This window comes from Catharus ustulatus, chromosome 2 (assembly GCF_009819885.2).
Source record: "Catharus ustulatus isolate bCatUst1 chromosome 2, bCatUst1.pri.v2, whole genome shotgun sequence".
Classification (NCBI taxonomy): Eukaryota; Metazoa; Chordata; class Aves; order Passeriformes; family Turdidae; genus Catharus; species Catharus ustulatus.
This window is the reverse complement of record NC_046222.1, coordinates 36,453,109-36,480,793: the sequence shown is the minus strand read 5'-3', so window position 1 is coordinate 36,480,793 and position 27,685 is coordinate 36,453,109. Positions and strand designations below refer to the sequence as shown.

General features: G+C 39.1%; 1 protein-coding gene across 24 annotated transcripts in view; it reads right to left on the bottom strand.

Annotated features, from left to right (window-relative positions):
• Window positions 1–27,685, bottom strand: part of DLG2 (discs large MAGUK scaffold protein 2) — a 1,022,753-nt gene that overhangs the window by 94,876 nt on the left and 900,192 nt on the right. For all 24 annotated transcript variants that reach the window (XM_033052881.2, XM_033052884.2, XM_033052883.2 and 21 more), the window contains one exon: window positions 355–469. In XM_033052881.2, the coding sequence (XP_032908772.1) occupies window positions 355–469 (115 nt within the window). The remainder of the gene's footprint in view (window positions 1–354; window positions 470–27,685) is intronic.

Sequence of the window (27,685 nt, the reverse complement as noted above, 5' to 3'; positions counted from 1 at the left end):
GAGAACCCTTTTTCCATGTCTGGGCAAGACTTCACACAGAAACACATTGTGCCATTACTCTCCAGTATCCATCTCAGATATTGACAGAGCTAAGAAGCGTTCATTTCATAAACCCAAATCACTACAAAAGTGTAATGCTCTTTGCACTTTACTTGAAATGATCAAATAGGGCAAATAGGGCTTTTATCCAATTTTCTCATTAATGATGCTGTGCTTGTAAGATGGATGCATTTTTCAGTTCATTTCAAGGCAGTTCCTCAGATTTCTTTCCCACCTTGCGACACCAACACCTCCCGTGAGGCATAGACAAGGTAGCTGCTGACATATTCCCAGGAGAAGGCTCTTCCTGCTTACCTGACATACAGTGACCTCTTCTGATTAGTCCTCAGAGAGCCAGATCCAGAACTCATGCTGTGATTCATCATCTGCTCACGCAGGTCATGGATTTTTGCCTCAAATCGAGCGTACTCTAAGGAGATAAGAAAACCCCAGAGAATATATTTTAGTTTTCTTGACCTATATAATCATTAGGGCTGCTAAATGCAAATTAACATTAAATTAATGAGTGTAAGGCAAATCTTGAAAATTGAGGTCTAATAGAACCTTGAATTGATGTATTATCTTAGATACATATATGCCCCTTTTATTGTGGTACCTGAACATTTCAACATTGGCTAGGTGAGGAATCAGATATCTAGACCCACGGTTCTGCAGTTTTAGGAAAGGAAAGAAGGTTTAAAGTGTGTTAACAAATATCTTCCAGTCTGTGGAAAGGATGTTTTCCACTGTGTCTTTCCTCCTTCCAAACAATGTGTTACCTTGTTAGGGTCAGTGGGATGGTGAACTGAAGTGATTAACGAGTCAAGCAATTACTGTAAAAATCCCATCAAAATGAAGGAGATATTTCCATGTCCAATTATCTCCAAAGCAGCTGGAAAATCATTGTATGAGCAATCAGCCACTTCTTTTAAACTGCCCACTGAGGCTTGGGCTCTGTTTCTTTTAAATGCTGGAGCCATATCTCGGTCTTAGGGTGGGTGATCCCAGAAACTCCAAACCTAAGCTGCAGAACAGTGGCACAGAACTGCTCCCCCGCCACCTTGTTCACCTCCATAGTTCTACTGGTGGCTCTGAAAAATGCTGTGACCTGCTGCCCAGCAACACTGGATCAGCTAGAGCCATATCATTTGGTGAGACTCCTCTCTGACAGGACATAGCCTCATCAATGATCCCTCCAGCTGCCATGTCCCCCTTGCTCATCCTGTGATACAATCGGCTGAGCTTTGGTTTGCAATAAGAAAGGTTGAGGTTTTGGAGACAAGCTCTAATTCCTTGAAACTGAGAACTTCCAGCAGCACACAGAGCCATAATTCAACCTAAACCCAGGAAATCTACTGATGGGAGCTATAAGACTAAGCTGAGGGGGTGTACAAAATACATCTCAGTGAGTCAGTGACACTTTAAAGAGTAAGATATTGCAGTGATGCCAGCAAAGAGAAGATGATGTTCCCTGCACCTCAACATTTTATTTCACTGACACCTTCAAAAGAAGGGTTCCTTTCCCCACAGCAAGGCTAAAGCAAAAGTGAAACCAGCACACAAGGTTTCCTCCCTCAAAGGATGGAGATACATTCCACCAGATCCCATCCCAGCTTAAGCAAATAAATCTCTACAGTACATTTATAACCCATTGGTCTGCATCTTGTTTGTTGCTGTCTGAGCTACATGAAAATGCTGTAAGACAGCAACATTCACATTTTTCTCCTAGAAGAACTCAGCATTATTTTTGTTTGATCATTTGCTGTTCCTACTGGCTCAGTTCCCAGAATGTCTAGATGCTTTGCAACAACTAATTCATTTTATTCCGTGCTCTTTACATTTTCATTAGATAATACCACCTAACCTTTCCAAGATCCCACATTTTTCATAGACATGAGACACCTTCAAGCTGGCTTAGCAGAATGGTTTGATTTGGTGTTGGTGTTTGATTTTGTGTTTGCGTTTTTTCCCCCTCCTTCTCTCTTGATAAATTTTGCCTCTCTTTCCACTGAGCTTCCTTGGCATTACCTACTCAGTCTGTTAAGTGACAGTGGCTACTTTGCTCTTCAGTTGGGAACCACTGCTGTGGTATAAGACTCTTCAGTCTTCCCACATACCTATGAATTCACTGACTGCATCTGAAATTCTGTATGTCAGGAGAAGAGAAACTCCTACACACAGACTATATTTTAGATTTATTCTGTAGCTTGTTTCTTGCTCATTTCTTTCACCTAGAGTACATCTTTAAACTTCTTACAGATTTAAAAGCAAAAAATTCTCAGTGGAACTAAGAGACACTAAGAGATTACAAACTCATGTTTATTTTTTTTAAAGTGGAGTTTGGTTTCAAAGTGTTTATCCTGGTGTAGGATTTAAGTTTGCTCTCTGTCAGTCATATTTGTTCTAATCTCCTGCTTTAGAATTTATTTAGTAAATAATCATCTTCTGAGTAAAGCTTTGTTTAGCTTATATTTCATTAAAACAAATCTAACATTTCTTCTTGGCAAATAGGAAAGGTGATCTTAAGGACCAAACCTTGCATTTCTCTTTTTCATACAGTACCAGTCCTACACCAATAAACAGAATATTGCGATTTTAAGGCTTGTTACTAGTTCTTTTTCATTTATGGTGGAAACACTGAAGAAGACAGTAAACATACAGTGTAATTCAGCTTCTTTAATGTTGTACATCGGGGCAACACCAAGGATATGAATGATCAACAGCAGAGCAACTTTCCCTTTAATAAGCATCCCCATCCCAGGCTGACTCTGTATGTAAGGTGTGGGAGTAACTCCCAGATTTAGACACCAATCTGGAGCGTGAGAAGAGAGGACTGAAAATCTGATTTTCTCTAGCACAGCATCCAGCTATCTGCAACTTGAACATCAGATACTCAAATGACTGCAGCTTGGTCAGATGATATTGTTGCTTGTATTCTGACTTTAGAGTACAGTTGTAGTTTAACCAATTTTAACTGTCTGTATACTTATTCTGAGTTCAAGAATCTCTCTCTGAGAGATCTCTTGAAACCATAAGACATATTAAAACTTGTCTAATAAGCATGTGATGGAAGCTCAAGATTCAAGGCTCTCCTCCCTGCTTGATACCAAAAATTACTAAAGGACTAATGATATTCTGTTTCTTTGTTTCTTGAGATTTTTTTTTGCTGTAGATTTAAATACATAGATAATTTGTGGAAAAAACCCATCCAAATTTATAGGACTATAATTTCCTACTGTACCTTCTTCACATTTTTTTGGTAAAAAATACTGAAATGTACACTTGTCCCTTCCTCCTGATAAATGCCTGGGCCAAAAATTTCACAACCATCACTGCAGGCAGTATTTAGCTCAGATCAGTTTCTTTAATCTCAGTCCTCCCAGTTCTGCTGATTCCTAGATACTACAGTGACAGATGCATTTGAAATGTGAGCAGAAAAAGAAACAGTGATGCTTTGCCATCAGAACTCCTGTGATAGTTCTGCCTACTGGGAAAGAGTCCTTTTTTCTTAACACTTCTTTGTACTTTGGGTCATTCCAGGCAAGCTGTCTCCCAATAGTTTTGCATTTGTTGAGTGTGAAAAAGGACAGTGCTAAAGTCCAGAAAAGCACTTCATGCTTCCTTCAAATTCAGCACTGAATCTAAATATCACACTTTCAAGGCTCCTACATAATTAAAAGGACACTGAGGTTGTGACATACTAACAAAAAAATATAGTCAAAGCCAATTCACTAATTTCACGCTCTTTGAAGAAAGGGAGAACAAAGAACGTGTTGCTACTGGAATGCTTCATCAGCAAAACTTTCCAAAATCTGACTTACTACAATCCACCTGCAAAGTTCCTACCTGTTGCCTGATTTAGTAATGATTTAACAACTCTGGTAGCTTAACAAACTGATGAAGCTGCACATTAGGCTAGAAAGGCAAATGGATGAGTGAACTATAACCCATATTATTTCTAGGGTCAGAACTGATGATACAACGATTTGTACTGGCCTGTGGCTCTGGGATTGCTGCTGTAAAAACAGGGCAGATGGGGTGGAGGGAAGTGTTTGTTTGTACACCAGTTCAGAGTTGGCCCAGGGCTCATGGCAGTGTAGGAAAAGGTGAGTTTGACTGTCCCAAAGACACAGATAGGACTCATTGCCCCTGGAGAGGTGGAGCTGGTGGCATTGAATGCGGGAGAGGAGATAGCTGCTGTGAGGAGTGGCCAGGCTACAGGGAGAGCAAGACCAGTCTCCATTTTGCCAAGAGTCTGTTTTCTAATGTTGGCTCCACTCAGTTCTCTGGTCAGTGAGGAGACGGAGGAGTCAGCTTGAATGGCTACAACATGAAGAGCCCCCAAGCCAACCAAGGCCAAACCAGCACATTTATCAAATAAAGACACCAGTTTGGATAATGAATGTTTGCCAGCTTCATACAGGCAAATAAACAGACTGAATAAATGGACAGGGAGCTGGTGATTTTCCTTCCACTTCATTCCAACATCTTGCCAAGTTCTATATCTGGGACTCATATGTATTCTAACCTTCAAATATTGATGCAATCCTTTCCTTTCCAAAGCACTCAACATGTTGAAAGGACTGGATAGATCTTTGGGAGTCAACTTCAAATACCTTGAAGCTTCTCCTTAGCTCACATACTGAGAAATCAAAGCAAGGCAAATGGCCTGCCCATTTAAAAAAAACATCTAAAACCTCAAATCCAAAGAGTATGCACTTCATGTTTAGCTGGCCAAGATCAAAAAACTGTGATCTACAAAATCTTGACTAATACACTTCGGTATCCAGGGGATGCAGATAGCAAAGTTTTTACTGCTGAAGTGATTTAGATATGTAAAATTCTGCCAAGTCATCTAACCACTGTGAGTGGGGCCCCATGTGGTGGGAAGAAATTGTTTTAACACAGAGACACTCCTCCCTTCTGAGCTTCCTATTGACTCTGGTGGTCCATGGTCAGACTTGGTATGTGAACTTTTGTGAGTCTGATTACTTAACACATAAATCTCTCCACACATCGTGAATTTGTGAGATTTGTGATGGGTGCAGAGAAAACAAGGACAGTTTGGGATGAGTTTTGCTATGATGTCCTTTCACATACATGGAGCAAAAAGTTCTCCTATTAATATAAGCATATTAAGTATATTAAAATTTTAGTTAAAAAATTTTCAAAATTAATTAATAAAAAGCCTAAAAGACTGAGGATACAAAAATACTTGAGGGCACAAGAAAGCTCCTGGAAGTCATAGATGCTTTTGGGAGCCAAAAAATGAATTGAAGAAAGTAAACCTCAAAATCAGATAATTTCTGAATATAAAAATAGCAAAGATGGAGATATTATATCTGATGGCTTGATGCTACTTTTTGGTCATAGAAAAAAAGAATAGCTATTTTAAATGAATAAGTATCCTGCGGCTTTTCTATGAGAAAAAGTTGCAGAATTTTACAAAGCTACACCACTGCTATTTTTCACTTTTATGTTTATAACAAAGATTGTAGTATTGATTGAATTTAGAGAATATATGATCACAAAAAAGCCCCAATCCTACAAGTGCAGCATCGTTAAGAAACTGAAATGCTGATGTATGACACAATAGGGAAAACAACAGTTCAGCAGCCCAGTCCATGCCTTTGTCACTTGAACACTCTTAGTGCTGGCCCCTTTAGAGAGATAACAATTCTTTCTGCCAGCAGGTAACAGAATTTGCTTTTCTGTGTAAGTCAGGAAAATCAGTGTTTGCTTCTAGATGAGGAGAGATTTACTAAAGTGTAGAAATTAGAAAATGTACAGTAAAACTTGATTTGCCCACTTTTAACAGACTACACATTTTAACAAAAAAACCCCAAACCACTAAAAACAAGTAAACCAGGAAGGCATTAATTAGAGAAATTTATCACCTCAAAAAAGGAATTATGAATAGCTCTAGAAACTACAATAAAGGATCAGCTGCCAGATCAGTTTCTGCATCAATATCAATTAGGCATAATTTCAATGGATTCAGGCCAGCTTAAACCTTCTAAGATTTTCTTCTGTTCTGTTTATGGGAACACAAACTGTATGCTTCTGTGGTAAGTCATGAACTTACTGCCTTGGACATTTGAGATGATGATGTGCATAACACTATGATTATGATACTATTATTTATGCTATTTGTGTATTTTTTTCCTTTGCCTCCTCTTAGTAAGTGTCTTGGTTTAATACTGTAAGATTTAAAACAACAGAAGACATTTCTTCTTAGAGTGAGTGTTCTTCCATTTCTGCCCTTTGCCCACAGAGTTGCCCAGTCACCATTTGTTTTATACTTGGAGGTGAGAGGAAGATGATGAGTCCAGCATCAAGACTTCCAAGTACTGGGTGTGATTCTGCTTTTCCACAGATTTACAGTGTGAAGCTGTGTGAGTCAGAACGAGTAACTCTCATCATACTGTGACAGCTACAGCAGAGATATGGCTGCTAGATTAACACTGTGTCTTTGGCTAGGCCTGCCAAGGGCCCAGCATCCCACAACCCTGGAAGCCTTTGAAACTGCTGTAATACACATGGAATGTGAAAGAGTGTGTAAAAAGACATGAAGTAATAATACTAGTAATAATACTAGTATTTTATGTCTTCTCTTTGGATTTTTTATTATTATTATTATTTGAGCCAATTTTTTTGGCTGAAAGCATCCTTTTAGATTATTAGGGGTTCAATTCTACAGCTGCCTGATGTTGCAAGCATTCACACAGCAGGTTAATGATGGTGGGAAATCATTGTGGTAATCTATGGTAATTTTGTAAGAAAAAAACAAACAAACAAGCAATGGTTAGATACAGTTCACTGTACCTTTGGTTCTTTTATCTGCCTCTGTCATGTCTGGTGTTGGCCACTGCCAGGACAATGTACAATGGATGGTAAATGCTACGCTTTTAATAAGTCCAAATAAATCAGATTTACTATCAGTTCAATCCATGACTCAACAGGAAAAGAGTGCACACAGTTTTGATGCAGCACTGGCATTATTGACTGGTGAAACTGCTGCTCTAAAAGCCTCCTCTATTCATGGTACACTGCATAACAGAACAAGTGATGCTGCTATTTCTTATCAGTCATACAGTTCCCTCGAGCTCCCTCAAAGGAAATGAAAAACACAGATTTCAAGACTGGGAAAGGGAAGACACATTTACATTTTATTAGGTTTTATTACTTTGACTATATCTACCTATTTTTATTGAAATATTTTCCATACCCCTTTTCAGGAACCTTGCAAAATTAATGAAACAGGTGTTTTTACTGGTTTCACTGGTTGCTTTGCCCTTTGAAACTTCAGCACAGTAGGGCTATTAATGTCTTTATTCTTTGATAGTGGTTGGTCGTCTTCCTTTACCAATATGCAGGTATTTGCATTTCAGCCTGTCTTCTGATTAAAAATTCACCCATTATATTTGATCTGCAGCTGGATTCATTGCCTTAATATCAACACTAAATTTTTTTTCTTTTGCTTTACTACTGAATATAATGCTCTCTCCATGTATTGCACCATTAGATATAGACCTCATTTTGTGTTAGTTGTAAACAGAAATGCCCCATAAAATATATCTTTCTTCCATGATACCTTCAGGAGACTAATAACATGTTCTACTTCCAGTCACAGAGAATGTAATTCCAAGCCAAAGCAGTCTCTACAGGCTTTAGAGTCAAAGAATCTCTTCCTCCTAATGAAAGAGATGTATTAAATAAATTAAGCTATTAGTGAGCAACAAGGACTGTGTATCCTACCGAGGTGTTATTCTATCTTCTCCCTTAAAGCCTATCCTTGGCTCAGGAAGTGTCATCTTTGACCTTCTTGGATGGAAATTTCTGCAACTTCTTCCAACCACTGAAAAAACTCCAAGCAATTCAACAGCTTTTGTAAATAACCCCTCACAAGACTTTGAGGAGCTTTATCCTGCACTGGATTTTACTGCATTCCCAAAAAATTACCTCCCTGTTATTCTGACTGATGTACCCTGAACTAAACAGGACTATCTGTGGCACTTTTTCAAATTCCCTGAGGCCCAAACTAAGCTAACATTCTGGATAATGTTGTGTGTATACATGTCCAAGAGGGAGCAAGGCAAATAAAAAGCAGTGTTTCACATGGTCTGCCTTGCATCTTGGAAAGGTTGGACACATCTCCTCAGCCCTGGCATCCCACTTGCCCAGCCATGCTCACCCAGCAGAGCAGCTTATGTCTCATTAACCTTGATAGCTCTGTAGGAATCACTGTTTTGTACAGTGCAGACGCATTTCAACATATCTCTGGTGTTTTAAGCACAAAGTGACTCTGTCAAGGTGAAAAAAAAAGGCAAAAAATAGCAAAAACAAAAAAAGCAAAAGGCCAAAAAAAAAAAAAAAAAAAAAGGTAGCACTTCCCTGCCTTGGAATCCTATTTCTTCAACAAATATTTATGTGAGATGTTGCAAAGGAATAAAACTTACTTTCTATTAATAGCTAAGTTAATTAATTTAGTTATTTTGATCACTTCAGGCTAGTGGCAGGAGACCATATTTTCAGACATTTATTCAATTTCCACAATTCCCCATCCAAATCCTTGCCCCAGGGCATTCGTTATTTATTATTTTTGTTTCATTGTTTTTTTCTTGCTTCTGTCTTTACCAAGTATAGTTCCATTTCTTGGGAGCTGAGTATATTACACTGATGTCTTAATGAGGATGCTGGCTTAAGACATGAGTTGGCATGAAGAAACAACACATAGCTGATCACTTCTGGAGTTTCCCAGCCCTGGCAATACTGGGAAGGCAGTCTGACAATCTCAGTTAACCCTGTAACTACACTGGGTATGTATTCCTCTTTTCCAGACTTGCAAATGATGGCAAATGATTCCTACCTGCCTTCAGATGTTTATAAATTTCTTCCTGAGTACCCCACCTGTCAGCTACGTGGTTCATGTGAGTGTTCCCAAATCCCTTTCAATAAAAATGGATGGGGTTAGCCTGAGTACTTTATTTACACTAACCTGGTGAGTGTGACTGCTCCAGAATGGAAAGCACTCACACAAATATATGGATACAGAGCTGGGAGAACACTGGTGCAGGTGGCATCTGCCCCAGTACTGTTGTATGCAGAAGATGCCACCTTGTACTGCACTGTGATGGGAAAAGAGGAGAAGGGTACAATCCTACTCCATCATCTCCAGAAACAACAGCAACTTCATGCAACTAAGGAGGCACAGGATCCATCTAGGAATTACATGAGAAGCTTTTTGAAATAAAACTGCAAACGTAAATCAGTCTGACCCACCTGATTTTCAGACAAAAATGAAAAAAGGAGACACTGCTAAATCAGGGCTCAAAATTCCCAAGTGAACTTCTATAAAAACTTACACAAAAACTTTCACAGTTAAGACATCATATGCTAGTTTTGTACTTATACTCCATGAAATTTTGATATACTCGGAGTGGGAAGAGATAAAAAAGAGGTTCCTAAAAGAGACTTTAGGGAAAAAAAGTTTCTTTCTGGAAACAGAGTGATGTGGAAGCTAATGTGATTTTATTAATTCCATAAACCAGCATGAAAGTTGTCATTTACAGTAAAAAAAACCCACCCACAAATCATTTAACATCATCATAAGCCAAAGCAGAAAATTAAACAGTAGCAAGAATACCAATAGTACCAAAGGATCGGAAGGACCATGAGTAACAGAAACAGAATCTTGGCAAAATTACTATGAAAATAAGCACAGATACACTTCTTTAGGCTGAGCCATTTTGCTATTATGATTAATACAATTTCCTAACTTTGGAAATGCCATTTATAAATTATTCACTCCTTGATTTCAAAATCTGCCAGGTAAAAACTACCTCCCCCTGTAACTGCCACTTTTCTGCACTCAGCTGTGCTGCTCTTCCAGTAAAGGATATCTTCAGCCATCTCCTAAGGTTGTCTGTAACACTCTACTGAATTCAAAAGTATAGTAATTTCATGATTATGAACCGCACCGGATTATAAATTGCAGGTGTCGGCAACTGTCTTGGGTTACAGTACAGAGTCTGTTGAGGGTGAGGGCAGTGATCCTTATCTCAGTGGGAGATATTCAGCTAATGGGCCATCCATTGAAACCAGGCAGGGCATTGTTCTTTATCTTTTCACAACCCATCCTTCCTCCAGGGAGTCATTTTCTGCTAATGGCCCATTGAGTCCCACTGTGTGACTGATAAAATTACTGCATCCCATTGGAAGTTGCTCCAGTCAGGGGGAAGAGCCCAGCATTTCTTACCAAGATAAAAACAGAGGTTTTGGGACACTAAGGGAGCCCCTTTCTCCACTGGACTCCAGAGGAAAACCGGATTTCTCCACATCACCATTGGACCTCCGGAGGAAAACTGCACCTTGTACAGGAGCACTGCTCCACTGCTCCAACTGAACCACATCTGTCACTGCAGGAGGATGCAGCCACCATTTAATGGGACTGCTACCAACACCCTGACTGACGGGGTGTCAGGTTGTGCTCTGACTTTGTCACGGTTTGGAGTTTGTTTCTTTGTAGTACTGTATTTCTATTTTAATTTTCCTAGAAAAGAGCTGTTATTCCTAATTCCCATTTCTTTACCTGAGAGCCCCTTGATTTCAAAATTATAATAATTTGTAGGGAGGAGGTTTACATTCTCCATTTCAAAGAGAAGCTCCTGCCTTTCTCAGCAGACACCTGTCCTCCAAATTAAACCAGTAAATTTTTGGTTTTTGTCCATATATAAGCCGCACCTGATTTTAAGCCACACTTTGGGTTTGGACCAAAATTTTAGTCAAAATGGTGCGGCTTATAATTGTGAAATTACTGTAGAATTCAGCAAACACACACACAAAAACCCTATCCATTTTTACAATTTAAAAAAAACCTCTTAAAACAATCCCAAATCTCCTGAACAAAAAAAGAAAAGAAGAAAATGGATAAAAACATTCCCACGTGTTTATTGATCTTTTTAAAGAGGCAATATTGAGAGCAGCTGCAGAATTAAATTAGTTTTCTAGCACTTCCTGATTAAAGGGGAATTATTGCTTCTCATACAAACAGGTAATAGGGAATGGTTCAGCACATTACAGGCTTGAATGAGTTTAAACAAGACAAATACATATATTACCTCAGGATAAGTCATGCTTACTGCATCCCTCTTAGCTTATTATAGGGAATACTTTCAGTCCTCTGAAGTATGTTGTGCATTGGTCCACTAATTAGTAATGGAGGGTTTAGCTAAGTCCTGGATGCTCAGAAGTGTTCCTTAACTTGAGCATCAGATCATGTAAAATTGGACTAATATCTGAAAAAGCACTGTAATACCAGTAAATGCCTCGCAATTACAGCTGATATCATTGACCTCATCATTCACAGAGCCACCAAAACCCACTCTCACGGCATAAAACAGCTGGAAAATATTTCCTTTATTAAGTCCAAGTCCTGCTTTTTTTTTCAGAAAAGAAAAAACAACCTAAAATAGCGTGCACAAACTGTTCAAATATTTTCCTGCAGTAAGTTCCATTTTGGCATTTCACAGCTCTTGGAAGGCCACTCAGAGCACCCAGTTCTCAAACTGGTAGACTCATTGTTCTAGCTGAGCACGGCTGGAGCTGACTTAATTGGCTTTTGCCCCAGCTCAGTTCCTCTGTGTAAATCGCTCTTTTCTGTTGTACATCGATTCTCATGGCATATTTAGAGAGAAAGAACAATTTCACCCACCCATTTCCATTTTGCTAAATAAACAATCCAATCTTAGTTAACAAAGAAAATGCCAGAGTCAGTCCTACAGGAAGCAGATCTCTGCTGTCTCCCTGCTGTGCTGGTGAGCCACATCACAGGCAAGGTTTATAGACCAATAGGAAATAGAAGTGCTGAAAACTTCCCAACTGATATCCAGGCTTCTTATATTCTTTCATGATTCTGACGAGTACTCCAGAACAACAATGGCAACCTCTATAAAGCTTTTCCCAAGGACCAGTTTGTTCTCTGGAGTAAGTGAATACTTTGTTATCCTTACGTTATTCGCTTATCGGTGGTTTCCTTACAGAAAGTCAGTTTAATGCATATCTGTCTATCTATCTATCTAATCTATCTATGTATCTCAGGCTGGTTTCTCCAAAGCTCTCTGACTTTCTGCTTCACTGCTTGTAACTGTTTAGGATGATCCAGGTAGGGAAAAGCAGTGGATCAAGACGATCCAAGATGATGCTTATGATGTTTACGATTAAACAACTTTTTGCATGAAAAAATGTCACATCCATACAGCTTTCAGAGACAGTTTGGACAGGAATGATCAAAAGCAATAAACACTTCAGAATTTTTTTTAAAATGATGAATGATTTAAGTTTCCTATACACACTCTTCCAAGAAAGAGATGTACTCAGATCAAGTGAGAGAATCAGGCGAGATCATCTGGGTGTGTTTTGTGGTCTGTGATTTGTGATTAAGTTCCTAGATGTTGTCTGTGCTGGGACAATTGACTGGACCTTCTGAAGCAAATGGAGATGATTTAGCTTAGACTGCAATGCTAAAGGGCTGTATCAAATTGCACTGCCTAGCATTTTCCAAGGACAAACAGGACTCTCTTATATGGATGCCAGGCACCAGAAACTTGCAACTAGAGCATGAGCCTGATTTCTCAGAAGTAATAGGAGATTAAGAGATTGCCAGTGAGTGAGCAGAAAGTCTTTGGGGGCCCTAAGTCACAATTAGATCTTTTTACAGGTGTTTGCTAATTTGTTATTAAAGATCCTCAGAGATGGAGACATATCAACCACTCCAAGCAGTCTATTCTCATGGCTCACTGTCCTTTCTGCAGCTGCATTTTTTCCCTAATGTCTCATCTTAAGCTTTTTTTGGTGCTTTTAAAGACTGTTCATTCTAATTAACAATAAATACAAGAAAACAATATGACAAACTGAAATATTTAAAGACTAACACTACAGTAAAATTACAAAAAGTAGTGAAAAAAGAGGAAGGCAACTAAACAGGCAAGCAGGGATGGTTTTGCAAAGGTAAACCTTTTGAGAAAGTCTGCAAGTGTCAGAAATGAGACCTTAAAGAAAATTACTGTATTTGAATTGGGACAGATGAAGCTCATTACTGCCTGTGGCCTACATGCTATAAAATGGGTTAGTATTGCTACAGAAACCTTTTTGGTGTGTCCCTGTAATTAGCACAAAAGTACTATTATTGTAATTAACTGAATCCCCTAGTACCTAGTGCAATCTTCATGGCTTTAAGCAGGTTAATGTGAAAATTAATTTGTGCTAATTCACACAAGATCAGTGATGCCCAAATAAATCTGGCTGCAGTGGCATTTTGTGAAATAACAGTATTTTCCTGTTGACTTGCACAAGGCACTGAAGCTTCAAGAATGTCACATAAATCCATCTTAGCTTTCACTTGTGATAAAACTATTGTGATAATTTTCCATCTTCTTGGAATAAAGGTATTGTGAGACTCGCTCCTAAGTGGATAAGTGATGTACTAGCTCTTGACACATAAATTAATAGGCTAAAAGATTTTGGCATGATTTTTAGCCTGGCCAAGGGGCTGGCTGGTCTCAGAACAGACTGTTCTCCGGGATGAGTTCCCTTTTCATCTCGTTTGACTTCTAGGGCAAAACACGTCACTGCATGTACATAAGAAAGAAGATAAAATTCTTTTGTGCACAAAATCTTGAGTTCAAGAGACTGTAGGATAATTCAGAGGGATTTGAATTCTTCTCACTTAGTCCTGGGCAAGATAGGAAAATAACAAAAAACAACCACCTGGAAGACTGAGAGAGAACATAGTTGAAGTCAAGCCAAATCAGAGTGGTTCAGTGTTAAGGAAGATAACTTGTTTTTGTGCTTGTTGCTTTTTATTCTTCAAGTAAAATAAAACACCTTGCTGTGGAAGACAATTTCTGTTCCCTGTTAACTTTAGGCTGGAGAAACATTGTCATCACCTGTCAGTGCAGCAGAGAAAATTAAGCCTCACAGCTTGAACTAAACTGTCTTGTAGCTGTGACTATTGTTGCACTATCTGGACAGTGACTGGCTATGCTAGGAATGGCTAATTAGGGCTTTTTTAAACTTTCCTGCAGTTGATGTTAAATGAACTTTTGCACCTTGCCTAGCTTGCCTTCCCTCAAAGCGATGCAGTCCCATATGAGTGGTTGTTATGAACACCCAGAACCATCACTCCTTCAGCTCAAAGCTGCTGTCTTTGGTCATCCTCCTGCAGACATGTGCTACCACAATAATGTGAGGGCAACAGAGAAAAGCCTCACAATCTAAGCACACTCCTGGACCCCTTTTTGTTCTCTGAGCTTGTTGGGTCCAATCTGTGTCCATTCTTACATCAGATATCCATCCAAAGAGTGGCCCATGATGATTTTAGGTGCATTTTGCTATCATTATTTTAATTTTCCTTTTCACAAGGTCACTTAGTTGAAAATCAAGTGAGGGGAAGCTGAGTTGGGAGAGAAAACAATAAAGTGAATACAGGGCAGTGAAACCACCTCTTTTTTCTCTAAAATGTGAAGCGAAGCTCTCTGGAAGCTAAGCAATTCACATTGGTTCATATAATTCAATTTTTTAGTACTATTAAAAAAGGAATTGTAAATGTGTAAAATTGCAAAGCACAACAAATAAAATTTTGTTATTTTCTTAGGGGTAAACAGGAAGCTGAGAATACCTTGTAATTTCAAGCTTAGAAGACACATATGAAGAAGTCCTAATGACACTGCAAATACAGCTTTAAAATCTTTTATAGTCAACTTTCAACAGGGCATAATAGTTCTGTTCATTACAAAAAAATATGTGTCTTTGAAATTACGAGCCTAGTTTGACTTTCATGTGTTATTAGTTCTCAGTGGAACTGAAGCATTTAAATTGATTGTAATGAAACATTTGCAGACACTATGACTGCAGCAAACCATTGCAGTTTGGAGATGGCTGGCACAGGAGGCCTCTAAAAGCATCCCAACAGGGAGTAAGTATTCTGCACTGACAAAGGGAAACAAAAATCAGCTTTGGAGAGCTCTGTCATGCAGCTGGCATTGCTGTGCAGGACATGCCAAGAGGCTGCTCAGAAGGCAAAGGAGGGCAGCACCCTTCAAAGGGTGGGAAGGGACGCTGAGGGAAGTGCTGGTTAAATGCACATCTGTTTTTAAATATACACAGATGAATTTCTGACAGATGCTAAAGTAGAAAAAATTAAACCTCTAGTTGAAAAAAAAGAAAGCCAAAGTCAAATTAAAGCAGACTTCTCAAAGCAATAATAATAGTAATAATAATAAACAACAATAACTTACATATCTTGTGACTTCTACCCCAGCTTATTCAAAAGCCTTTCTCACCCCATCAGCCTTTTCTAATTTCTGCTACAGTTTAAATACAATTCAGTGAAAAACCTGTATCATTGACTCTATTTCTCTTTTCTCCCCTCATCTTCCTCCATTTCTTTGCTATCTAATTATACCAGCAAAGCGCAATAGCCTCTCACAATTACTCTGTTTTCATGAAGCTTGTAAGAATTTCATAGCTCTAAGACTGCTGTCAAAGCTTGTTCATGTATATACACATCTTTTTGTTTATTCATTTCTAGTGCTTGCATAACCTAAATTTCCAAGGCAAGTAACCTGAAAAAAATATTATGAAATACTCTTGAAGAGAAACCATTGCAAATGTGACAGCTGCTAAGAATCACTACGACTTTCCTATTCCTCCTTCCCCTAGAGGTTACTACTGTTGCTGGCTAAGGAAACAGCTGTAGCGTGCTCACGAAGGGCAGAGAAGGCCTGGAGAAGACAGATTTGCCCTTTGGCAGCTTGATGTCTTGCTGGAAAGCTTGTCAACCTTATTTACATTTTAATTTGCATGCCAGCCCCTAAAAGGTTTTATATTCATATTCTGCTTTAAAGTATCTCCTTGAGTATAATCACAATGACCTTTACATGTCTTCCCCTATTACCCTCTGGGCTGCAGTCCCTGCTTACTGGGCTATCCAGGGACTAGCAGCAAGAAATGTCAGGCCAAGCATGACATTTATCCAAACAGTTGGCTGCTTGTAAGGTAGACTTCTCTTACTTTGTTTTTAAAAAAATATTTCCTGGAGGAGATTAAAAAGCAGTGTGGGCAATGGTCACATCCTGCTAAAGGAGAGTGGTGAGGGAGAATCCCTTTCCTTTAAGTTTGGAGAAAAACTGGCAATGTGCATCACCTAACAGTGGCTACCCTTGGGAGTACAGAAGGCAGGAGGGATGAAACTGGGCAGTGACTGATTACTATTGACATTATTTTTACCAACAGACTGACAATAGAACTTGGCAGGACTTTGCTCCTGGCTAGTTGAGAGAAGCACCGCCATAAACATGCCCTGCTCCAAATAAATCAGAGCACAGGCACAGAAGTATTGTGCATGCATTAGCCCCCAGCCTGTCAAGCAGCTACAAAAATGCATGGTTTTTCCTACACTCAAAATAATGCCAGTTGAAAACATACACAGATTATTCAAGGTTTTATGAGCACTCTGTGGCACCTTTCAGTCATTACAGAAAAGACATTACTGAATATATTTTAATTAAATAAAGCTTTCAAAGCCTCTGAAGTATCCCTGGGACAGAGAGTGGTGATTTTGTTGTTACAGGCTAACCCTGACTTTCTGACCAATTCACCACTTCAGGATTTCCAAATACAGAAGCATCATCCTCTTCCCAGAGTTACAGAGAACACTTCTGGGGATATGGTTATCATAAATAATTTCAGATTCCATAACGTCTCCATTTCTGATTAATTTTGATAAACATTTACTTATTAAAATAATTTGTATCCTGTGACTGTGAACAGACATTGTAAGAATGAGGCCAACCCACTGCTCAGCATAAAATGATATACCGTATCTGGGGTGAAGGAGGATTTTTTTCCTCCGGGTCAGATTTCAGGGACAGTAACACTGACTTTCTGATACGTATCTGCTTTCTGGGACTATCTCTGACTATTATTAACATATTCCACAGTATCACAAGGAACCCAATTTCCCTTTCTGTTGAGTATCTACTTAAAAGCATCATCACAGAGTCCCTAACTAAATGAACAGCACCAAGCCCAAGCTGGTGTTTGTTAGTTTGTCCAAAGAAATATATGGGAGGATCTTCAGAGCCACATCTGAACTTTCACAGTTCAAGAGCTAATTCAAAGTACTTTTCTGTCAGTGATGCAGCCTTATCAAAACAGTGGTCAAGAAGGTTAATACACTACATATTTGTATGGAAAAATGTGGACACAGCAATATTTCTTCACCTCAAAGCACATGAAAGTCTTGTCCAAGATAATTCTGCATTCTGCATCTCCTCAAACTTGTGGATGCAGACTGACTGTATTGGCACTGGCCCCTTCTGTCCTGTAAGACAGCATGTGGCCATGACAAGAGAAAAGAAGCTGTTCAGTTTCTATTAATTTTTGACTGCTCTGATTGCCTTACCAGCCTACTTAACCCAGGTCAGACACCTTTTATCACATGGATCTGTCATTGCAAGCTGTGCTTGCTTTATCAGGGATAGAGGTAATTTTCTTCATGGTAGCTTGGTTTGAATTTTTGTTGGAAACAGTATTGATAATACAGGAATGTTTTCATTACTGCTGAGCAGAGCTTGCATAGAGTCAAGTCCTTTGTTGCTTCTCACCCAACTCCATCAGTGAGGAGGTTGTGGGTGCACAGGAGTCAGGAGGGGACACAGCTGGGACGGTTGACCCATCTAACCTGAGGAATATCCCAGACTATCTCACATCATGCTCGGCATGTAAAGCTGGGGGGAGAAGAAGGAATAGGGGAACATTTACACTGAGTGTTTACCTTCTCAAGTCACTGTTGGCTTGATGGAGCCCTGCTGTCCTGGGGATGGCTGAACATCTGTGTGCCGATTTATGAATTTCCTGCTTTGCTTTGCTTTTGCTTTACCTATCAAACTGTCTTTATCTCAACCCAACAGTCTGTCATGCTTCTACCCTTCTAATTCTTTCCCTTGTCCCACTGTGGGGAAGTGAGTGAGCAGTTGCATTGTATTGATTTGCAGCTGGGGTTAAACCATGACACAACATCAAGGAATATGGATCCAAAATACCATAATTGCTGGTGGATGACACCACACCAGCCATCAGTCTGTAATTTCAGAGATGGAGGTTTCTGTCAACCTCCCTTAAGCTCAATCTGCCACAAATACTTACCCTGAGTAAAGAGTGCTGACCTAAGAGCACGGTCTGGCCTGGCTACATGATGGCTGAGATTGAGGACCTGGGAAAGAAATGGTCACATGGAATACTGTGGTGATGTCCCTATTTTAAACCTTGTCATTCTTCATTACAACTTTGTGACACAGTTTTGAAGTGACCAGCATGGACAATGTCAAAAGAAATAAAAAATTCTGGAAGTGCTGTGATATGCTGCCTTCAGCTGAAAAGAAGCCAAACTTCTGAAGAGATCCAGGATCAAAGGGAAATGGTAAATGTCAGTTGGGTGGTACTTCTGTCATGTTACAAGACTCGATGCAGCAAGTAGAGGAGAACAAGTTCTGCAACAGATCAGAGCCAATTATCAAAGTAATCCCATTTGGCCATAAAAATATCTAGTCATTTAATACTGCTAAGCCTTGTTTGTAATCACAAAACTTAATGAGAACAACTTACATTCAAAGGAAAGAAGGGAAATCTCTGGAGTAGAAAGGCTGCTAAAAAGGACGCTGACAAATGCAAGTAAATTTGAGGTTTTAACTTCTTTTATATAGGCCATACCCTATTCATAGAGGAATTTTTCTTTAATCAGTCAAGCCAATGCTGAAGCCAGCTACAAGATTATGCAAGCACGCTTTTGTTTTCATACTCTGTGCCATGTAGACAAGTCTCCCAATTACGAAAAGGTTTCTTTTGTTTGCAAGAGATTCTGTTTAATTTCCAGCAGGCAGACTCAGAAATAATTACCATCTACATAGAAGGATGAATAACAGTCAAACCTAGAAGTCCCATTACTTGCCAGAATTTCAAAGTGAACTTTACTTGTAAGCAAGCATTTGGCAGGTTTGAACAAAAGGGAAAGGTATTGGACAAAAGTAGTGTTGTTTAACTTAAATTCTGAACACCAAGAATGATACTTAGTAATGTCCAGGACCTCACATCTGGGAAGATCCTGAGAGTACTCTCAGAACACTGAGAAAGATTCACATGTCTTTTGAGAAGTCTGGCTCCTTCTTGCCACATTTAAGGAATATTGGAGGTCATAGCTCAAACACTAGGGAATGCTTTGATGATGCAAGGACAGCAGTGCCACATGGAAAACATTTTAGCCAGTTTACATTCCTAATGGAAGGCTGTAAAGAAGATGGTTCTCAGTGGTTCCCAGCAGTAGGACAAGAGGCACTGCACACAAACTGAAATACAGAAAATTCCATTTAAACATTAGAAGAAAATTTTTTATTCTAAGGATGATTGGCCAGAGGAAGAGGTTTTCCAGAGTTGCAGAGATATTAAAAACTTGACTCTACATGACCCTGAGCAACCTGCCCTTGTTGACCCTACTAGAGTAGCTGGCATTGGAACAGATTATCTAGTTATCTTCCAGCCTTTACTATTCTGTGGGTTTGTGAAACAATAGCTCCAATTCTCTATAGTTATACAAATGTAACATATAAGCAAAGCTCCTTCTCCTCTTATGCTTAGAAACACACAGCTGGTAAAACCCACTGGCGGGGTTCAGCCCTTTAGAATGCAAAGGTTATTAGAATAAATAAAATAGTACACTTAGCTGTATTAATGCCTCCTGGCTCACATCATTCTTCCTGGTGACAATGCTATTGAACAACTGGGTACAGCAATATAAAGGTTTAATATCTGACTATATTTAATATTGAACCCTGATACAAGCAGTGCCCACGATGGCTGCAGGTCTGTCAGCATTTTCAAAGTTTTATAACAGCCATGAAAACTGATGGAGTATAGAAATGAGTCAGCCACTACTTATAATTACTGGCATTTAGCACTAGAGATGATGACTAAGAATCTATATTTGAAATACCTGGAGTTGGTGGAGTCCAAGTACAAATCCTAGGGAAGATCAACTAAGCCCTATATTTTTGTGAATTAAATACACTGAAATGTGTGCAGCTTGTAGAACTTTTAGGTGAATGCTTAAAACCAGATTTATTCACACACACATGCCACAAACCTATTTGGTTATCATACAAAATGAGTATTGTTTTGATTTGGTTTTCCCCTAATGCAGAATATTGCCATGTTTGGTATTCATCTTCCTACCCTTTCATCAGCAGAGGTGGCTGCATTTCACATTTCAGAAATAAGAGAATTTAGGGAATTCCCTGGGGCACGATCTTTAGCGGCAGATGTCATGTATCTTATATGCTCAAATACAGTTTGACAGCATGCAAGTGGTCTTTGTTTTCTGTATTAACTAACTTCACAAAAAAATTAAGTTGAAACAAAAATTCAGGGAGTTAGAGTCAAAATGCCTGAAATGTTTCTCTGAGAAGGAGTTTCACTACAAAATAGATGTTCTAAGATTATACATTAAATTTATTTTTATATGGTAGCTTACGTAATTAATCTGAAAGAGGATGGATCTTGCAAATCACAAGTTAACATAATTTACAATTATCTAAAAGAACCCTGGTGTGTTTCTCGGACTGCAGTACAAACTCCATATATCAATGGTATCCACCTCAAGGCTGTCATTCACAATTACAGAAACACTGCAAATAAATCAAAGGAGAGAACAGTAGTTAAATTAAAATCATGCTTAACCTTCAGGCTGAGCAGATGAACTTAACTACAGCTTTATGTGAAAGACCTACCAATAGTTTGAGCCACAGTCAGGAAGAGACATATCCATTAGAACATAAAAGGCTGAGTCAGGCCTCACAGATGTTAACCAGAGGTTAAGACACACATTAATTATATTTGTGCTCTCAGGCTGGTCTTTGAGTTACAGCTTTTAGTTATAGGTAAATGGTGTAAGAAAGATCCCAGTCAGGCTCTGGATGTTATTCACTTGCATATTAAACTCAAGTTTGTTATTTTTTGGGTTTTTTTAGCTGGGAAAACCAGTAGATTAAATATATTTCTTCACCAAAAAAATCAACTTTATAATCTAAATGAAATTTGTCAGTAAGGATACCATTTTCCAGCAAAAATATTCAAACATTAATTCCTCCTGCATCTCTTTTCCCCCTCTCTCTAATGAAAATTTTGGACAACTGAAGTTTTTCAGCACTAAGTATGGCTTTGTTTTTTTTACTTTTATTTTTTTCCCCCATATTGATCTCTGTCTTCAACACATACTTATGTTTAGGGATATAAGCCTGAAAAAACCCTGACATATTTCTGGTATTTTGAACCTCATATTGACATAAAATATCACTTATATTTTACCTTATATTATACCTTTTAAAGCATACCATATATGCTTTAAAAATAACTATACCAAAATCCAGCAGAATCTAAGATCTCAGGTATAGTAACCTAACACTGGGGAAAAGTAGAAGGCATAAAAGAAAGGAAAGTGTTATCATTGAATGATTCATAAGAAAATATACCAGCTAGCTGATTAATTAAAATAAAACAAGTATTTGCAATTTTTCCTCCCATGTTTCAAATCCTGAAAACACTGCCTATGACAAATATGAACCAATAATCTTGATCTAACATATTTTAAGATTTAGTTGACAGGTCTACAGGCAACTTCTATAGACAAAGATTGTTTCTCCCTCTATTAAACAAGAATATAAAAAATAAACTGAAACAGAAAATTTCAGTGTTTTGATCTTGATAGATACAGCTGCTTCTTTGGTCAGCAACCAACCCACATATATACTCAGTATAAACTGAGGAAAAATGTTGAATTTCAAATCTTATGAATAGTGTACAGCAAAAGCTAAGCTAGTTTATGATTGGCACATAAAACCGAATTAAAATTTACAGATGCGCTTCACAGTAATGCTACCAGAAAATTGCATAAAAAGTCATAGCCCTTCCTGCTTCCTGTCTTCTAGATCTTGCACTTTTCCTGTTTCATATCCCTACATTCAACACCTACGCACTGAAATGAATTTAATAAAAACAAAGCAGAATTTATTTGCATCTCTGAAAATATGGGAGAAAGCTGAATACAAGTGTTTTCATTTCAGGGGTCAGATGCCAGTAGCAAGACATGAAAGAGGGAAAACCAAATAAAGAGATTTGTGTGCAAAATTCTTGCACCACATTACCTTAAAAGACCAACATTTCATCACTGCCATAAAAATATCCAAGTTTCTCTGTAAAGTTTTTTCAGGTACAGTAATTTCACAAATACAAGCTGCACTGAGTATAAGCCGCATCTCTGGGTGTGGCAAATATTTTGTTTTTTGTCCATAAATAAGCCGCACCCGAGTATAAGCTGCTTTGTCGTTTGCAGCGAGGACCCGTGTGCAACAAAGTTGCCAAATAGTAATGGAACCACAGCAGGGTGGGGTTTACTGGCTTGGCTCGGGCTGTGCAGGCTCGGCCCGCTTGGGGCTGCTGACGGGGCCGGGTGGCCCAGCCCGGTGCTGCTGCTCAGCGGGGCCGCTCGGGGCCAGCCGCCGCCTCTGGGCTCAGTCACCACGGCCCAGCGCTGCCCCGTGGTGGCAGGCAGGGACGGAGCACCCCGCCTCCCCCGTGAGCCGCGGCAATGGAGGCATGGGGCCCCCCCGTCTCTCCCCCGGACTGCGGCAGAGGAGGGAAGGAGACAGCTCTTTCTCCTCTCTCCCCGTCCCCCGTGCTGCCTGCAGGCAGCCAGGCTCCACCCGCGGTGCAACAGAGTAACAATTTGTAACAATCGCGAAATGCCGGCTTTGCAGCTGCCTGGCTCAGCACTCTGGCTGGCACTTCTGAGGTTGTAAATGTCAGAAAATTATTCACATATTAGCCGTTCCTGAGTATTAGCCGCATTTGCGGTTTGGGAGAAAAATCTTAGTCAAAATGGTGTGGCTTGTATTCATGAAATTACTGTATCTTGTGCAACTAGACCAGTCTACCATTATAATTCAAAGATGATAAAATTTGAACAGAAGTAGAAGAAACCAAATATGAAGAGCTAAAGTTTAAAGTGCATTCAGTACTACAGAACACTTTCTTTTATTCGAATAATTTAGAACATCTACAGAAAATTTTATGGTTTTAAACTCACAAATTGTAAAGAAATATGAAATTAAATCAATTCCACACCTAGAAAATGTTTTGAATGGAGGAGTTCTATTTTCCCCTCCTCTCAAACTTTCTGTTTCTGTGTTGGACAGGTATATTTCAGTGAAGTATTTAACACCTGTGGTTGTACCTCAAAGAGAAGAAATACACACCACTACAGGTAACAGCTGAATTTCACCTAAGACCTAATAATGCACCTAAATTTCACCTAATAATTTGATTTTGCATTTCTGGACTACAGCCCAACCCAAAGCCAGCAGCAGCCAGTGTGCACTGTCATTTTCCTATGGAATGTCTACCAGAAACACCTGAATGGGAAGGGCAAGGATAGACCGTGAAATAGTGACAGCAGAAAATGGCTTTGCCTAGTATCACTTTTCTAGATAGAACAATAGATTCCTTTCACAAGGAATATTTTGGTAGTGAGGGATGAAGAGCTACTCCTATAAACAAACTGAGATTAACCGTACTGTAAATAAATACAGAGAATAAAATACACTTACTTGAAAAAGTACTGTATACTGTATTTATGTTTATACCTTCTTAAAGCCTATAAGTAGATTTTTTGGAAAGAAAGTAGAGATTTTCTTTAGTGAGTAATATTTCATTACTTAGATACCACTAGTATTACCAGCTGCTATGGATATTTTTTTCTACTTGAGGAGCACAGTAATGAACGCAGCAAGAAATGCTTCTGAGAGTGCAATTTCCTTAAAATACAGAAATAAATAGCAACAGAAGGAAAAAAAACCAACCAAACAAAAACTCCCCACAACAAAGTGAATAGATTAGCCTGCCTGGCTTGCTCACTTGTTCAGTTGCAGCATGGTGCTGCACACAACACAGTTCAATCAGTTCTTTATTATTTTATAATGTTAAAGGTTATTACCACAACACACAAAAGGGATAATAGTGGGTTCTTAAATTAGCATTTGCTTAGCTCAAATGCCACTGCACTAATTCCTTAGAACCTAGCACAAACAGTATTGCAAATCATGCTTACACAGTGGTGGGCTTGTGCTGTCTCCAGAACAGGACACATCTTCTCAGGAGTACAGGAATGAATTAGAAGGGACAGCCCATGTCTCACTCTGCCACTTTGCAGGTTCCTCAAACACAACACACTGACCAGTGTGATGTAAAGATGACATTAATTCTCAGGATTTAAAAAACTCTTGTCAATCCACATTACTCTCCTGCCTGGCTAAAATAATAGGCAATTTCTGCTAACACTATGAAAGTATTCTGGGAATGAGAACTCCATCTGCAGTTTTATCAGGCTGACTTTTGAGTGAGCACATTGGAAATTCCCAAGTGGAAAGTTGTTGATGCCATAAGCATTTCCCTGTAGTACAAAATAAAATTTGTGTATCAGTATTAAGCTTTAGGCCACCAGCCACTAATTAGAACTTTGCACAGGAGAGAAGAGAGTACACCACTGCTGTTCAGACAACAAATGAATCTGCTGCAGAGGAGCATCACTCCTTTTGGCTTACTGCAAGTGCGATGACAAATGTTCTCCATCTTCAATTATTCCAGACAGGACAAAAAACTGAGGACCAGAGAAGCTGCAGGTACTTTGGAATGCTTTCAGCCTGCAATCTAATGGGATTATAGCAGCCACTTTCATCTGGGGCCACTTTCATACAAGGGTCTCCCCAGATTTTTTTTCTTCTGCACATGGTCATGATACAAAAAGATGAAAAGTGTTCACCTAGAAGAATTCACAGGGACTTCCAGTGCAGCTTTCTTGGGATAAATATCCAAGTCCTGCCTGCAGGACTCAAAGCTGTACAGCCTTTACCAGAGATGATCCTGGATGTTTATCAAATCCTACACCTCTGTTTATGAGCAGCTTCTCCATAGGTTGTAACTACTCTGTGGTGGAGACACAGCTCTAGGAACCAGCACTCTTCTGACCATGCATGCTACCTGAAAACATGGAAAAACTCCACAGAAAGCTGACATGATTTCTGGTGCTGAATTCTCCAGAACCATCTCTACTAGCCTGAAACACACTCTTTTCACCTGTGAGGTTTCAAGGACTGAGAGAGCTGTTTGTCATTTTAACCATCTGGTAGCAAGGAAGGTACTTCAATTTTATTTTTTCCCCCGGCAAAGAATACTTATATTAATAGTTCCCTTTTCCCCCTTTTTTAAAATAATAGCATAATGCATTCAGATGCCAAGACACCAGGAGTCCCTAAACAAACCAAGTACTCGAATCCACAAACAAACTGAACTTAGCATTTATGAGATGCATTTTGCTTACAAGTGAGCCTATAATGGGTTTAATAACTTGAATATCTGTTCCTGCTTGTACAGTCATATAAGACCTAACCAAAGTCTCTTCTGCAGGATTAGACCTTTACATGTATTTCACTCACAGCACAAAGAACAGACCAACATCAAAGTGTTTATGAACAAGCTCTCTCTCTGCTCCAGTTGCCGAATTTATTTGTGTAATGCACTGAGTGTTTGGTAGTCCTTTAAAATGGATTTTCTCTCCCTAGTTTTCTGGATATACAAACACCTCTACTGCTTTCCATTGACACATTGTCATCCTTTACTATGTTCTGTCTCTTCCCTTCCATACAGTTGCAATGGCTATTCCCAACACTGAGGATACTACATGTCTAACCTATCATTTCACCCATTATTCCAGTGAAGGCCCTCTCTCTGAAAGCCCCTCATTATGATTGCCAGTGTCTATACAGCTTTGTTTCACACCCATCTGAATTCGAACCTGAGAATTCTTAAAAATAGCAGTGTCACTTCATCAGCCTCTTCAATAAAAAGTAAGAGTTAATATGCAATTAACGGTTTCAATTTTATGCATTAGATATTTCTGTGCTCAAGACTCAGAATGATATATGTATTACTCTATTTGAAACCGTAGTTTGTATATTGTGTACTTGAAAGAGCAAACAGAAGTATATCAGGCATGCAAAGTTGTGAGTTTACACACCTCTGCTGCCATCTCCAATCACTTTTTACACAAAGAGCACAGTCACACAAACTACACAGTCACACATTAGCCGTATTTACTGCAGACCAAAAAATAACTCTCCAAAAACTAATGCTGGCTTATCCAATAATCTATTTTGTCAGAAATATTGACCACAAGCTGCCATGGGACAGCAAACCTGAAGGTCAGTAAACAGGAAGTATTTCAGACCAAAGGAAAAAGATAAAAAGATAAAAAGATCAATTCCTGAGCTCAGGACTTTTATCTAAAATATTTTTCCTGGGCATCTATATTTTATACAAAAGATAGTGTGGGTTGGTTTCATCTGTAACCAAAAGGCAAAAGCAGAGCAAGATTCCTCTTGGAGAGCAGATTTCTGCTACTCAAGAGTGCTATGCATCAACCCTAATATACTACCTCTATCCAGAAATGGTCAGGAAGCCAACACACTCTTGGAGCTGTGGGGCAGAGTGTTTCCAGCAGGATGTAGCACTAACAACAGGGATGGCTGTTTCCTGGACCAGCCCTAAGGGAATTTAAGACACAGCACTCCATGGAGAGCACTGCTGTCGCTTTCTGCCAGGTGGGAGGCATGCATCACAACACCAAACTAATATCCATAAAACATCTGTGTCCTCCAGATCGAGATTATGTGAAATACAGTTCTTCTCAGTTGTTACAGTTCTTAGTCACTGATGTTTTTCCTTCAGCATCCCTCCCAGCATATGACCACAAAGGAGCAGTGGGCATGCACCCAGGATAAAACGGGATTATTGCCACATCCTCTAGCTATTTTCCTTGGTCCATTTGGAGTGAACTTTGAGAAGCTGGTGCCCAAGCCTCCATACCCCTGCCTGGAGACTGAACTAGTTGTCAGCTTAATTGTGCAATAACAAATAGCGAGTCTGGATCTCTGGTTCCCACAAGAAGAGCCCATATGCCCATATAATAACTTTCTCCTTTTAGGGTTGCTTTTCCTGTCCTAATTTATACTTCCTAAGTTACAGTACATACATTTACATGGTTAATGTTCATATTGCTGAGATTACACCATTGTGATGCATGCAATATAAATGCCTAGACAGATGGATGCAGTATCACAGATTTCTGAAAGGAGGAGAACTTGCAAAGCCAGAAGCTCACACTTCAAGAAACCCATTTGCTGGCACAGGGGTCACTGAAAATAGATCTGAATGCTTAAGAAGCAGTGCAATACTCTTAAATAAAGTACTGCTGACCAAGGTATACACTCCTTCCTAGAAATAGATTCTAGCCTGTTAGGCTGCCAGGAAATAACCATCACAAAAAAAATCTGCTTTTTCTGAATTTATGATTTATAAAGAGTAAGTGGAAATCTGCTCAGCAAAAGAAATCAGTGGCAAAGGCCACTTTGCTAATAGCCTTTCTCTTTAAATGAAAATTGATACTAAAATGAAATATCTAATTAATAAAAAAGCATTGATGCTT